The sequence below is a fragment of the Fringilla coelebs genome (genome assembly GCF_963513975.1).
Source record: "Fringilla coelebs genome assembly, chromosome: Z".
Classification (NCBI taxonomy): domain Eukaryota; kingdom Metazoa; phylum Chordata; class Aves; order Passeriformes; family Fringillidae; genus Fringilla; species Fringilla coelebs.
Genome location: NC_140031.1, coordinates 12,442,335 through 12,457,674, shown reverse-complemented (window position 1 = coordinate 12,457,674; position 15,340 = coordinate 12,442,335). Strand labels below are relative to the sequence as shown.

The window sequence follows — 15,340 nt, the reverse complement described above, 5'->3', positions numbered from 1 at the left end:
AATGCGTATTTTATGATTGGGTTTTCACAAATATTAAAATTAATATTATATGTGTTATGTTAGAAAGTAATGCTGTATTAATTCTCTTAAGTAGTGTGTTAAGTATAGTTTTAGGTTATAAAAAAAATGTTAGAAACTATGCTATGTGGGATACTTTTTTTTTAAGAAAGGACTTGCAGCTAAATAACAGCCACAGAACACCTAAATCTTTCAGAGGAAAAGAATTTATTGCCCTCTTAGCCGAAGAAATTAACTTCTTCCCACCTCGAAGGTGCTGTTAAGATTCAGAGGAAGAAGTTGACTATGACCATACAGAATCCTCTTTTTGAATGGAATTTATGCATCATGTATGAAGTGTATGACTACGCAACAGGCTGGTTTTTTTTTAAGGGTTAATCCTTTGTTAGTGGGAGTCCTTTTTCGGGCTTGTGCTGCCCAGGAAAAGGTACCAGGAAGGCCGTAACTCTTTGTTTCTATTGTCTCATATTGTCCTGTTCCAGGTTGCAAGGCAAGATGTATTTTATTACCATCTGTATGGCAGTTGTCTGGTGTCAAGTGAGCAATTCTCCTTATCTATCTCGCTGAGTGATCATAATCAATCCTCCCTCAGGAGGAGACATCTGCTGATAAGAGGCTATGGAATGTCACTGCATGGCTGATCAGAACTATAACATCCCATTGAGAGATGGTCCGCCCAGAGGGAGGAGCCAAGCATTCCTACCCAGATATAATCCGGAGGTTCTAACATACCACACTGGATTTCCCAGAGGAACAGCAGCTGCTTCTTCTTCCACGGATCTGCGGAGGAAGAATACACCCCTTTCCTACAGGACCCCCCTGCTCCATCAGAACCACACCTGACACTTCAGGAGGACTGCAGCCCTTTTCCAACTGGACTGCTACCGACACCCTGACCCACAGGGTGTCAGGTTGAGTTCTGACTCTGTCAGTGTTGTTCCTAGTGTATTGCATTGTTTTATTTTATCCTTTTATTTTTTTTCCTTCCCTATTAAAGAACTGTTATTTCCTGCTCCCATATCTTTTGCCTGAGAGCCCCTTAATTTAAAATTCATAGCAATTCAGAAGGGTGGGGAGGGTTTGCATTCTCTATTTCAGGGGAGGCTCCTGCCTTCTTTAGCAGGCACCTGTCTTTCCAAACCAAGACATGTCCTAATTCAAATTGTCCAAATTATTATTACTCTAATTGTATTACTATTTTTATAACCATTTTATTACTATTAAACTTTTAAAATTTTAAAAACAAGTGATTAGCATTTTTCACACCATTGTGCTGGCTTCAGCTGGGGTAGAATTAATCTTCACAGTGGGTAGTACAAGGTTATGTTTTGGATTTGTGCTGAACACAGTGATCATAATATAGAGATATTTCTGTTGTTGCTGGGCGGTGCTTGTACAGAGCCAAGGCCTTTTCTGCTTCTCAAACTGCCACACTGGAAGGGAAATCGAGGGTGCATAGGAGGTTGGGAAGAGACACAGCCAGGATAGGTGACTCAGACTGGCCAAAGAGATATTCGAGACCATGTGACACCATGCTCAGTATATACATTGAGGGGAAGAAGAAGAGGGGGGAACATTTGGAGTGATGGTGTTTGTCTTCCCAAGTAACCATTATGCATGATGGGATCCTGCTCTGCCGGAGATCACCAAACACCTCTCTGCCCATGGGAAGTGGTGACTTAATTCCTTGTTTTGCTTTGCTTTTGTGTGTGGCTTTTACTTTCCCTATTATACTCTCTTTACCTCTACCCACAAGTTTTCCAGCTTTTACCCTTCCAATTCTCTCGCTGATCTTGGGGGTGGGGTAGTGAATAAGCAGCTGCTAGGGGCTTGGTTGCTGGCTGGGGTTAAAGCTTAACAGCGATGTAAACCCTGCAGAGTTTGAGGTTTGACTTTATAATGTTAATTTGGAAAGCAGAGGTTGAGGGTGGATTTCCTTTGTTGTGCCATGTGCCTTTGCCATAAGTGAAGCTTTCCAGAATGGATGCTGGACCACTCGAGGAGCAGAGAGTCAGTGCAGCCTAGGCAGCAAACATCACTTACAAACGAAGCCCCTCTGGAAACCCAATTTGCTCCCACTCCAAAAATATCCTGTGACATTTTGCGAATGCCAATGCTGTTCAAAGCAGACATATCACTTAATAAAAACTCAGCCTTGTTAAGTTAAAAACCTGACACAGTCACACTGATGCGTCACCCCAGATTCTGGAAAAACAACAGCCACATGAGGCCAGTGCCATGCAAAGGCTATTTACTCTGCTTTTACACCTCAGCTCTGAACAGAGGCACTGTGCATGCCTTGGAAGTCCCCATGTTGCCCTGAACATGGGCCTGTTACCCACTATGCAATTTGCACATTGAAGTGAGGCATTTCTATTCCTGTATTTCTATATCTTTATTCTTGCTTGTGCAGACTAGGAAGGCGGGTGTTAACTCTCAAAAGGCCAGCCGCCGGATAATCAGAGCTTTACACTATTTATACATTTTAACAAATAAAGGTATCAACATTGATCAGTTACAAATTACTTAACTTTATTGACAACTACTCAAACCTCTATTTGCTGGCTGTGTATCTGGTTTCTCGTGGTAATTAGTGCAGGTGCTGCTCTTCCAGTTGAGTATTGCATCTCTTTTGAGCAGGTGGCTAATGGGACATGATCACTAACTCCTGGAATTACCTTTCCCCCAGTTACTGCTCAGTCCTGCTGACTTCAGTTCTGGTGGTTTTTGTTCAGCCAGCCCATTCACCTTGGAATTGTCTTCTCTTTTCCTCAAAACAAAAGATTAGCCAAGTATACAATGTTCACAAGGCAACTGCACAATCATTACTGTCCAGCCAGTTACAGATGAACAACCAAAAAAAAAAATTGCCAAGTTTGACTCAAACCTGTATTCAGATCTTAAAGGGCTCCAATCTGGAGGAGCCTGATGTAAGCTTGGTTTTGGCTGGTAGCAATGCACACAAAACCACAGAATCACAGGATTGTTAGGGCTGGGAGGGACCTCTTGAGGTCATCTAGTCCAAGCCCCTTGCCAAGGCAGGGTCACCTGAAGCAGGTTACACAGGAACATATGCAGATAGGGTTCGCATGTCTCCAGAAAGGGAGACGCCACAACCTCCCTGCCGTTCTGTCCCCATGCTCTGCCACCTCAATGCAAAGAAGTTCATCCTCATGTTGAGCTGGAACTTCTTGTGTTTTAGTTTATGGCCATTGCACCTCGGTCCTATCACTGGGCACCACTGAAAATAATCTGGCACTGCCCTCTTGGCACCTGCTTTTGAGATATTTATATACATGAATAAAATCCCCTCTTAGTCTGCTCCAGACTGAGACAGGCCCCATTTTCACAGGCTTTCCTTGTAAGCAAGATGTTCCAGATCCATATTCATCATAATATTACCCTTATTTCATTCTATTATTTATTCATATTATTACTACCTACTAGAATAATAAATCTTATATTCTATTAGTATATACAATTATTACATATATATCTTACATATCTAAATTATATGCATATTTTTATATTTTGTTGTAGAAGAACAATTACTACTACTGCTGCTGCCTTTGCTGAACCCTCTCCAACTGCTTGTGTCTCTTGGATTTTCTTTCCAAATCTGCATGTCTGCATCAATCTGAGCTATACTGCCACTCCACAGTACCCCAGGCTGGCATCAAATAACCACTGAATTATTTATGTTGGAAAAGATCTCTGAGACCAATGGGTGCAACCTTTGACTGATCCGGCGTGTGTGATCCTAGATCCTGTCTTTCACTGGGATATCACTGGGGCCCACAGAGCTATTGTGCCTGCAGAGCGGGCAGGGAGGTGCCCAGGGCCACCTCAGAGGACAGGAGCTGCTTCCACTGCTCTTCTCAGGGCCACCCTGTGCCTTTGAGGGGCTGCAGAGCAGACCACTCCTGTCCCTCAGGTGGCCCTGAGGACGCAGAGTCAGCCAGCGTGTTCGAGCATATCACAGCTGTGATGGGTCAGGTTGGAGAGACCACTGTGGGTCATCTGGTCCGGCCTCCTTGCTTTAACAGAGCCATCCCAGAGCACATGGCACACGACTGTGTCCAAACAACTGGGGTCTCTCCAGTGAGGGAGACACCACAGCCTTTCTGGGCAATCTGTTCCAGTGCTCGGGCACTGCACAATAAAGAAGTTCCTCATGGTCAGGCGGAACTTCCTGTGCATTAGTTTCTGCCCATTGCTTCTTCCCCTTTGCACAACCGAGCAGAGGCTGGTTCATTCTTTTGAGGTCCCCTCTTGGTCGCCTCTTTCACTGATCCTCTCTGGCAGCGACCACCTCCCCTCCCCGGAGGCGCCGCCCGCCGCCTGTCCCGGGCCGTTACTTCCCGGGCCGTTCCTTCCCAGCCCTTCCCTTCCGCTCCCCCGTTTCCCGCCGCCGGAAGCGGCCTGGCGCGCGGGGCCTGCCGGGATTGGGCGGGCGGTAAAGCGGCGCGAGAGCGCGGCCCTGCCATCGCCGTGTCGCCGCTGTCCTTCTGTCGCCGCTGTCGCCTCCGTCGCGATGCCAGCCGCCTCGAGCCCGGCCGCGCCCGCTGCGCAGGAGGCGCTGGAGATCGCTGGCCGCATCATCGACCGGCAGATCCAGGACGACCGCTGCTACCCGGACTTGTCGGAGCTGCTGGCGGTGCCGGCGCCAGGTGAGCGAGGAGCGGCCGCTCGGGGTCCCTGTGGCCCCGGGCCCCGCCGCGGGGCGGCCTCGGCTGGCACGGCCCGCCTGGACACCCGTGCGGTCTATGGGCCCTGCTCGGGGACTGGGGCCGGGTGTGAGGAGGCGTCTCAGCCGCGGGGTGGGGCCGTGCGGTGTCCGCTTCAGTGCGCGGGTGAGAGTTGCGGACGTGAGCACTGTATGAGGCCAGGAGGACTGGGCTTCAGGTGCCTTCTGTCCCTCTGAAAGGTGACGGAAACGGCTCTAATTTTCCAGTCTTGGGAAATTATTGGGAAGTCCCGTGCAGAATGCTCTTTTGGTAGCCACGTGCCCACCACCATGTCTAAGTTGCACGCAGTCTGAAAAGCTCTCTTAAGCTTGACTTTCTTTTTTCTTTGCAGCTTTGTGTCACGCTGGTGGTATAAGATATACTTCATCCCACCAAAAATTCGTTTTGTTCTCTTAACACGTGGAGGCAGCATTTCCTTCATAGTGCTGGCTGGCTGGCAAAGTGGGCTCCGAAGAGGCATTCTGATCGTATATATCCAGAGGTGGCTGGATGTAAACAAAGAGCAGCTGCGTTCTGTTGTGCAGTGATGGCATGGCCAGAGTGTAGCTGCTCTGGCAGCGTCATGGATACACAGCACATAAAACAGTGAATATATATGTAGGTGTTTTAAGTCGGTCCTGGGAGTACAGGCAGCCTTTCTAGGTGAAGGAATATGCTCCTGGCTTGTTCATGTGAATGCCTGGCCGTACAATCAAAAAAGCACTGCAGGGTATCACAGGGTAGAGAGTAGGCTGGAGTCCAGGTGAGTTATTCTAAGAGTTTGCAAATCTGTTTGCTCTTATCTCATTTGAGATTTAGATTTATTGTTTGTGATTTTGCTCCTACAGAAACCTCTGTCCACATGTATCTTGTGATACTTACATGTTAAAAATCTCTGCAGCATCAAGGCATTTGATTTTGGTGGTTTTTTTTGTTTTTTGGTTCTTACTTGTAGGTAGCCCTACTGTATCTGGTATGTCAGATATGGATTATCCTTTACAAGGACCAGGTTTGCTGTCAATACCCAATCTTCCAGAAATCAGCTCCGTCCGCCGAGTCCCACTTCCACCAGAGCTAGTGGAGCAGTTTGGACGTATCCTTTTGTAAACAAATGTCCTAGATTGTGTAAGGAGTAATATTAGAAACAGCTTTCCTCCATATTTTTTTCCCCAATATTTTTGTCAGACTCCCAGCAAAAAACTTCGGTGTTCGGGTTCTCTTAATAGCACTTTAAGTGTTAACAAGGCGCATTTGCATAGAGTTGTTGGTGGAATTGGTTTCTAAGTGAAGAATTGAAGTATGCAGTTTGTGTAATACTATATTTTAACGATTTTTTTAAATGCTTTGAAGAGGATTTTGCCAAAATGCATTTAATCCTTACATCAGCAGTGCTTCAGATATGCAGTGCAATTGTATGATGGGAGTATTTCCAGAGATAAGCAGAGCTTGGCTGACCATTGACAGTGACATCTTTATGTGGAACTACGAGGATGGGTACGTAGAAGATGCATTCCTGTTGTTGTTCTATTGGTATTGTACCAGAAGTAAGCAACTGGAGCAGTGGGAGATTGTTTACTGGAAGCATGGAGGTGTGCTGTTCAGTTTAATTTAGCTTAATTCCTTTTAGGTTTTACTGAAACTTTTGAGTGTATAATGATCTTTAAGAGTTAGTAATATTACTGCCAAATCATCCACAGGTGAGAGAAAGGAAAATGAATTTGCTTTGGGTCAGACATATCTAATATCCTAAAGTTACTGCTCTTCCTATGGAAGGGCTTTGCTAAAAAAGTAGATAAAAATCCCTCTAATTGCCTAACTTTTATAGGTAGATTTAGTAAGTACTGAGTGACAAGTCATTCCCACAATGTAAGTAATAGGGCATTAGTATTTTGAAGCATTGTAGTTGAAACTCTCCATCCTTGCTTATTTTATGGATGTGTAAAACTGGAAATTTTCATAAGGGAAAAAAAAATCCCATGTGATTTCCTTCTCTTGAGGTTAATCAGTATTGCAGATGCTGCATTGTGTAATTCAGAGTAGACTGTATGAATTAAGAATCTGAAAATACAAAATGCTGCAGTTGGATTTGCTTTGAAAATGAACTGTAGGAGCTTCAAGCAACTCAAGTGGCCTGCTACTTTCACTGAAAGTGAAAGATGTAGATGGCTTCAGAGTGTTGCAAAAGCATCAGTAATTTTTAAATATACATTGATTTTATTTACTTTGTTTTTATGTGATGTTGTATGACAAATTTAATGCAGTTTTTTGTGTATTTATTGACAGAGGAGATCTGGCTTATTTTGATGGCCTCAGTGAAACTATTCTTGCAGTGGGCCTTGTAAAGCCAAAGGCAGGTAAGGAATATTATGCTAGAGATTAGAATTAGACAGTACTGAACCTTCTGTGTATTTTTTTCAGTCTTTTTGTATATATGCATTTGTATTTTATACAAATCATGCAGTGTAAGGTAATATAAAAGTCAAAGTATGCTTTTGAGTTTAAATATGCGTAGATATTAACATGCATATGTATTTAATGCATGGATGCGGCACTTGGTGCTTATGGTTTAGTTGACATGGTGATGTTCAGTCTCAAGGTTGGATTCAGTGGTCCTGGAGGTCTTTTCCAGCCTCAATGATTCTATGTTATGCGTAAATCTGTGGTTTGTGTGTGTATATGTATATATGTACACACAGACTATGTGGGTTTGTTTTGATTTTAGAACCACTAGAAATTAATTATGAGCCAAAAATAACGTATAGTTTTACAATTATTTTCACTGATAAGCTTGCATTTTTTCTCCACTTCATGCTTTAACATCTGTACTGTTTATAAATTTACAAATTCAAGTAATAATTTCTATGAGATTCTGGTTTCTAGCCCTCCCAGTTATTTCAGTATCTACTGCTAAGATAACACTAAAGTCAAAATTGAATTGGCAAATGAGTTGAGTTTAATCAAGTATGTTGGTAAGAGAAATGTTGTTTTAAAGGTCCTGTATTTCATGAAGTGGAAGTCGAGCTGCTGGCTGACGTTCCTTTCTAATTCTAGAATTCCACAGAGCATTAGGCTTAACATGTGACTGTTCAGTCTAATCAGTTGATGTGGCTTTCCAATGGATTTATTTACTTACATCGTTGTGATCAGAGAAGCAGGGTGCAAACTAAAATTGTCTTTTTTTATTTAGGTATCTTCCAGCCTCATGTACGACACTTACTTGTGCTGGCTACTCCTGTGGATATTGTGATTTTAGGGCTTCATTGTTCTAATATACAATCAGGTAATACTCTCTTCTCTCCTATTCCCAGTGTGTTAATGACCAAACATATGGCAGTTTTATTAGCAGTCATTCAAAAAAATTTAAAAACCGCATGTGCTGAGTACCTCGTTTTTAAATTTTTAAATCATGTTACTAGCAGGGAAGATAATTTTTATGGTGTGTGCACTTGCTGGATCATGGACTCCATGAGAAGCATTGAGTTTTATTACTTACCTATTTAATATAAAAAAAGCTTTTGAAACAGATGCTCCTGTTAATTAAAGAGCGTGTTGGAGACAAAGAGAAGATAGGTGCATGAATCTTGAAACTGTGGATAGAGTTCATTAATTTTGTTGGCATTTGTATTCCAACCACAAAAATCGAGAACCTCATAGAATGTTTTTATGCCATATATACTGAGAGAAAAAATTGTTTGGTGAAAGTGAGAGAACCATACTACTTTTTTTTTTAATAATGTGTCTATGTGAAAGAGAAAACGAGAGAAAACCTGTGTTTTGGACTTGGTGGGATTTAGAGGACAGAACAGTCTATAGAAATGAAAAACAGTTTGTTTCCTTCCTTGAAAACCTACATAGAATGGATTTATTACTCTGCAGTTCACACTGGACAAACGCTGTTTGAGAATATTTTCATAAATGAAATTTTCTGTTGTTTTTTTTCTGGTTTCTGAAATGTTTCTTATCACAGACCTGTAGTATTTATTAAAACAGCTTAAAAACTAAAGAGGATTTATGTTTTTTTGTTTACTTAAGGTACTGGATCACTCAATGACAGCATGTCTGGAGGAATGCAGCTGCTACCAGATCCTCTGTATTCGCTCCCTACTGACAACACCTACATCCTGGCAATCACATCCACTGATAACGGGAGGATTTTTCTGGCAGGAAAAGATGGCTGCTTATATGAAGTAGCATACCAGGTGACTGTTGTTTTTACACACAGGCTTTTTTCATTGTTTCACTGTTGCGGGATCTCAGCAATAATAGTTCTAAAACATGTCAAGTTTGCAGTCTCTTTTCTTCTGTAATTGTGTTCCATGTCTTGGTTGCACAACAACTTAGGGTAGATGCATTTTCTTTGAAGAAGTAGTGTTTATGTGGGGAATAACAGTGCAGTTTTGGTCAACCTTAAAAATTCAAATTTTGTTATTGGCACACTTTTTTTATGCAGAATTTTTGTTTTAGAGATCAGTGTTTTCTTTCCATTGAATAACACATACTTGTCCAATTAAATCAAAGTTTGCAGTTAGATCTTTACATTTTTCATACTCGTCCTTTGAATGACTTTTGATATCACTCCTAGTTTGGTTTTTGTTCTGCTTTTTTTTTTCAATGCTGTATTTTTTTAAATTTTAGGCTGAAGCAGGCTGGTTTAGCCAGCGCTGTAGAAAAATTAATCATTCAAAGAGTGCGCTGTCTTTTCTTATTCCTTCGTTGCTACAGTTCACATTCTCAGAGGATGGTAAGTACTGATATCAAAGTTCTTATTAGCTGATAATTTAATGTAACCTTTTAAATAATGCTACCAAGAAGTCAGTCTGAATATTTTGGTTACTTGGAGTACTTAGTTATTAACTGTCAATGATACTTGCCGTGGTTCATTACTATAGAAAATTTGCACAAAAGTTCTAGATGACTGGAAGCTGGCCAGTGTGATGCCTATTCACAAAAAGGGTGAGAAGGAGGATCCTGGTAATTATAGGCCAGTTAGCCTGACCTCAGTACCTGGTAAGGTAATGGAGCAGTTTATATTGTGATCATGCAGCACTAATGGGATGGCCAGGGTATCAGACACAGCCAGCATGGGCTTAGGAGGGGTAGGTGGTGTTTGACCAACCTGGTTTCCTTTTATGACCAGGTGACCCACCTGGTGGATGCAGGAAAGGCTGTGGATGTTGTCTGTTTGGACTTCAGCAAGGCCTTTGACACTGTCTCCCACAGCACACTCCTGGAGAAGCTGGCAGCCCACGGCGTGGACAGGAGCCCTCTTTGCTGGGTTAGGAACTGGCTGGATAGCCAGGCCCAAAGACTGGTGGTAAAGGGTGCTGCATCCAGCTGGCAGCTAGTCACCAGTGGTGTCCCACAGGGGTCTGTGCTGGGGCCAGTCCTGTTCAATATTTTTCTTGATGACATGGATGAGGGTATTGAGCCTTGTATCAGTAAATTTGCAGATGACTCTAAGCTGGGAACATGTATCGATCTGATGGAAGGTAGGAGGACTCTGCATAGAGACCTAGAACAGTTGAATGGATGGGCAGAGTCCAATAGGTTGAAGTTCAAGAAGTCCCAAGTGCTGAGTCCTGCATTGTGGCCACAATAACCCCCTGCAATGTTACAGGCTGGGGAAGATGTGGTTGGACAGTGCCCAGGCAGAAAGGGACCTGGGGCTGCTGGTTTACAGCCAGCTAAATATGAGCCAGCAGTGTGCCCTGGTGGCCAAGAAGGCCAGTGGCATCCTGGCCTGTATCAGGAACAGTGTGGCCAGCAGGAGCAGGGAGGTCATTCTCCCCTGTTCTCAGCACTGGTGAGACCAAACCCTGAGTGCTGTGTCCAGCTCTGGCCCCTCAGTGTGGGAAGGACGTTGAGACGCTCGAGCGCGTCCAGAGGAGGCAACGAGGCTGGTGAGGGGCTGGGAACACAAACCCTGCGAGGAGCCACTGAGGGAGCTGGGGGTGTTCCACCTGGAGAAGAGGAGACTCAGGGGTGCCCTTATCACCATCTACAGCTTCCTGAAAGAGGCTGTAGTCGGGTGGGGGTTGGTCTCTTTCTCCAGGCAGCAACTGACAGAACAAGAGGACACAGCCTTAAGCTGTGTAAGGGGAAAATATAGGTTGGATGTGAGGAAAAAGTTTTTTTATGGAAAGAGTGATAAAGTACTGGAATGCCCAGGGAGGTGGTGGAGTCACCACCCCTGGATGTGTTTAAAAAAAAGACTGGATGTGGCACTTGGTGCCATGGTTTAGTTGAGGTGTTAGGGCATGGGTTGGACTTGATGATCTTGAAGGTCTCTTCCAACTCAGTGATTCTTTAAAATCGAGACAGATTGTGTGTTTAGTTCAGGATGTAGATAGCAAATCCTGAAAAATTTGGCATTTATTAACATTTCTAACTAAAATGAGTGATATGTAGCACAAAATTAATAGGTGCTTAGTGGTATCACCAAGAATATGGAAAATGTATAAGTGAGTAATCTTACGTTCTTTCACTGTTAAGTGAAAAATTATTTTGAAATTACAGTTTTTTTCTCTGGGATTTTTTTTGTTGTTTGTTTACTAGCAGTTGTTATTTGATTACTGTTTTGAATCACTTACAGCAGCAGTCCTGTATGAAAATGCAGTTTTTGTGAACTTACAATTCATTATTTTATAGACATTCTGTCCTAAACTTGCTTTCCCAAGTCCAGTGTTGATTTGCTGGTTCTCCCTTTTTTTCCTCTTCCTCCAGATCCTGTAGTTCAAATTGCCATTGACAACTCTCGAAATATCTTGTACACCCGCTCAGAAAAAGGAGTCCTGCAAGTATGTGACTTCTTATGACTCTTTGGTCTGTTATTCATGTGTGTAATAATGTACAGGCACCTCTGTAAGTTCACTATAATACCTGAGAATTCTCTGTAGCTATGTCAGGCCCTTACTCATGTTTATCTTTTTGTAGCAATGTGTGTGCTGAAGATTTGAAAAACTACTTTTCTGAGGAAAGAGTAGCCTCAATTCTATAGAAGCATGAGTACAACATAAAAATATAGCTTGAGTCACTTCTTTTTTAGTGAGGCTGAATTTATTAATTAATTCATAAATCACTAAGCTGTGTTATTGAATTGCAGGTTTATGATTTGGGGCAAGATGGTCAAGGAATGACCAGAGTTACTTCTCTTTCACAAAATGCAATTGTTTCTGCTGCAGGGAGCATTGCCAGGTATGTTCATGACAGTTACAATGTAAGAGGCTTCCTTTAAGATCCATAGTTTCACAATATACAATTTTGAAGAATTTGCATGTTTTTTGACTTAAAAGTGTATTGGGTTTTTTTGTTTTATTTTTTTCAGAACAATTGATCGTTCTGTATTTAAGCCTATTATTCAAATAGCAGTGATTGAAAATTCTGAATCCATAGACTGTCAACTACTAGCAATCACACATGCAGGTAAAAAAGCAATGCTAATTCCACTCTACTTAAACTGATAAATGGTATCTTCAGAGTTTGTGACCTTTCTTATCTTTTGTTCAGGTGTCCGACTATATTTTAGTACATCACAATTTAAACATCCAACAGCTCGTCCTTCTATGTTAACTTTGGTCCATGTCCGTTTGCCACCGGGATTTTCAGCTTCTTCAAATGTAGAGAAGCCTGCAAAGGTTCACAGAGCTCTTTATAGCAAAGGTAGGCAGTGAAACATGGCTCAAATAGGATTATTTTTTGTGTGTGACAGTCATTATTACTTTGATCCCTATAAAAGTCTATTTTAAATGGGAAATGGTGTTAAAAGTGACCTTTTGAAGTACCATATGACATACAAATCCAGGAGATATTAGTTGCTGTTCAGATTGTACAATAATGGCTTAAAGATTGACTTTTGCTAACTTAAGAATTAATTAATGAGTTTGCATTTAATGCATGATGATTGCTTCTAATATGGACTTACTTTTGCTATTCTTGCTAGGGGTCCTGCTGATGGCAGCTTCAGAAAATGAAGATAATGATATCCTGTGGTGTGTCAATCATGATTCTTTCCCTTTTCAAAAGCCAATGATGGAAACGCAGGTAAAGCAGACTTCTTCATGATTTTGATGAAATCTAGGTATTATGGTTTTTTTCCTAATAACAGATGCCTGAATCATACTGTCTGCAAGAAATAACTAGGTGACAGAAAATTTCATGAGACTCTACAAAGCTGAATGAGCCTTTCTTAGTAGGGATCCCAAGTTCAAGCATACTTTTCTAGCTTGATGCAACCTTTATGTCAAAAGCAATTGCCTTAACTTCTAAAACCTGACTTCGAATTTTGTCTGTAGCAATGCTGCATATTGTGCACAAGCACAGAAGAATATGGCACTCGGTCCATAATGGTGTGGTGTTGATCAGTATAAAATTTGATAAAATATAGATGCTAGAAACTTGGTTATTTGTTATTTAAACTTACATGCCATATCTTCATTAAAATCCACACATGATCAATGTCTTCATTATTTCATGGTGGGCAGTTTCTGACTTTCATTTTCCTGATTGTTATGTAAATGGGTTTGTAAGAGAAGTTTGGAGGGGTTTAGTTGCCCTTTTGTGTCATTTCAGGGAAAACATATATTTCATTTCTGAAAGACATTTCAAGTCTTCTGCTGAGGTAGAGGAGTGACATGTCAAAAATGGTGTTACTGAATATATGGCAGAGTTGAAGTGAATGAAGGGACTATATAAGTTAAAAGCTTCAAAGTCAGGTTTTGATTAATCTGCTGTTTAATTACTTACAAAGGAACTTTATAGTTGTTCCAGATCCCTTCCAGCAAAAACTTAGACATGAATATCCCAAGTGCCAACCTCTTTTTTTCCCAAGGCATCTGACCGCAACAACTAGGTTTCCCAAAAAAAACTGCAGCCTGTTCTTGAGCAGCAGTTCTTTCTGGTTAGCATACATCATTTTCTGGAATGTCTTCACTAGTATATTTCTCTTCCTGAGTTATATTTGAAGTACTGCTGCCAACTGCAAAGGTCTTGTAAACCTTTTTGATTCAGTTGCAGCTTTTTTTGATTTAAAGAAATCTTTTAAATTCATGATGCCTACAATGCTTAGTTCTGATGTGGTTACTAGATGGTTGCTGTTTATATTGTAGAAGCCTCACTTTGCAAGTTGTTTACATTTAAATGTAAAACAATATCCTGGTCCCCCAAAAGAAGCAATGTATTATTTCCTTTCTCCTAAAAGCAGCAGTGCATATATAGCTGTAAATTTAGTGGTAACTTTGTTAGACAGTACATGAACATATTTTTGTTGGGTTCTCTTGTATGAGGAGCAGATTCTGTTCTGTGTAATTTTAAATGGTAAATAATAAAACATTACCATGGATGTGCAAAACCCATTTCTGCTACCAAACTGTGGATAATATCTGTTTTTCAGATGACGACCCGTGTTGATGGACATTCCTGGGCTCTTTCTGCTATTGATGAATTCAAAGTTCAGAAGATTGTAACACCACTAAATAAAGACGTTATTCCCATAACTGATTCACCTGTTGTTGTGCAGCAACACATGCTGCCACCTAAGAAGTTTGTTCTGCTTTCAGCCCAAGTGAGTATTGCTTTTCTTGACATAGGTTACCAGAAGAATTAAGTATGAAATTGGATGTTTCATCTAAACCTGTACATGATTCATTTTAGACATGTTTTAAGGATTGTATTTTGAACATGAAAAGGAATCAGGAAGAAGATTGCTGGAATTATCTGTACCTATTTTAAATTTACTCAAAGGTTTTAAATCAACTTTTTCATACAGTGTATTAATAGTTTTTGTTGCTCTCCAGAAATCCTTGCAGATACAAATCTGGGAAGTTCCTTTAGCCCTGGTTGTGCTCTTAAGCTCTTGATTATGTGAAACTGAAACAGTCATTTTCTGCCCAGAAAAGTAATTCAAGTAAATATTGTTGGCAATTGAAATTTTGCCTTTCTTTTCTGCATATACTTGCATATGCAGAATATAATTCTGTACTTTGTGTTAGGCTAAGAATAGCAAAATAACTCAGTTTAGGGAGAGTTTGTAACCATTGCAGTACTTGCCTGCCTTTCCTTGATTCACTGGTGGTTGGGAACTGGGCTTTGGACACCAGGTACGTTTTTATCCAGTGGTGCAGTGGAGGAAGACTCAGAATGTCAAAGATAAATGTCATGGAGATGGGTGTGTTGAGATGAAACAGAGTAAAGACACCTTTAGCCTAACTTGCTTTGCCTTGCTTGTAGGGAAGTGTTATGTTTCATAAACTCAGACCTGTTGATCAGCTGCGGCATCTGCTTGTGAGCAATACAGGTGGAGATGGAGAGGAGATTGAGAGATTTTTCAAGTTGCATCAGGTAAGAGCTTTTGATGTGTTACGAAAAATGGAAGAGTTGTCGCCTTTTCATTGTTGCTGCAACCTTCTGGTCAATGTTTAATTTACCAATTAAAGTGATTGGTAAATTTTTCTTTTTCTTTTGTCTACATAAAGCTATATCGTATAGAGAAATAATTTCTCATTTTATGATATCTAAAAACAAATGTGCAATTCACTTTCCCTGAAATTCCTATGTCTTGTATGTAGAAGTGTAGTGCACTTCTTAGTTTAGAAAGAAAT

At 41.2% G+C, this 15,340-nt stretch overlaps 1 protein-coding gene across 2 annotated transcripts in view; it reads left to right on the top strand.

Moving 5' to 3' along the window:
• Nucleotides 1-4,525: 4,525 nt before the first annotated feature.
• Nucleotides 4,526-15,340, top strand: part of NUP155 (nucleoporin 155) — a 29,835-nt gene continuing 19,020 nt past the window's right edge. For both annotated transcript variants that reach the window (XM_084225171.1, XM_084225170.1), the window contains exons 1-14: nucleotides 4,526-4,688; nucleotides 5,701-5,838; nucleotides 6,143-6,239; nucleotides 7,029-7,099; nucleotides 7,933-8,025; nucleotides 8,778-8,944; nucleotides 9,381-9,486; nucleotides 11,469-11,542; nucleotides 11,848-11,939; nucleotides 12,070-12,167; nucleotides 12,252-12,404; nucleotides 12,685-12,785; nucleotides 14,134-14,304; nucleotides 14,970-15,080. In XM_084225171.1, the coding sequence (XP_084081297.1) occupies nucleotides 4,553-4,688; nucleotides 5,701-5,838; nucleotides 6,143-6,239; nucleotides 7,029-7,099; nucleotides 7,933-8,025; nucleotides 8,778-8,944; nucleotides 9,381-9,486; nucleotides 11,469-11,542; nucleotides 11,848-11,939; nucleotides 12,070-12,167; nucleotides 12,252-12,404; nucleotides 12,685-12,785; nucleotides 14,134-14,304; nucleotides 14,970-15,080 (1,608 nt within the window). In that variant the 5' untranslated portion in view covers nucleotides 4,526-4,552. The remainder of the gene's footprint in view (nucleotides 4,689-5,700; nucleotides 5,839-6,142; nucleotides 6,240-7,028; nucleotides 7,100-7,932; nucleotides 8,026-8,777; nucleotides 8,945-9,380; nucleotides 9,487-11,468; nucleotides 11,543-11,847; nucleotides 11,940-12,069; nucleotides 12,168-12,251; nucleotides 12,405-12,684; nucleotides 12,786-14,133; nucleotides 14,305-14,969; nucleotides 15,081-15,340) is intronic.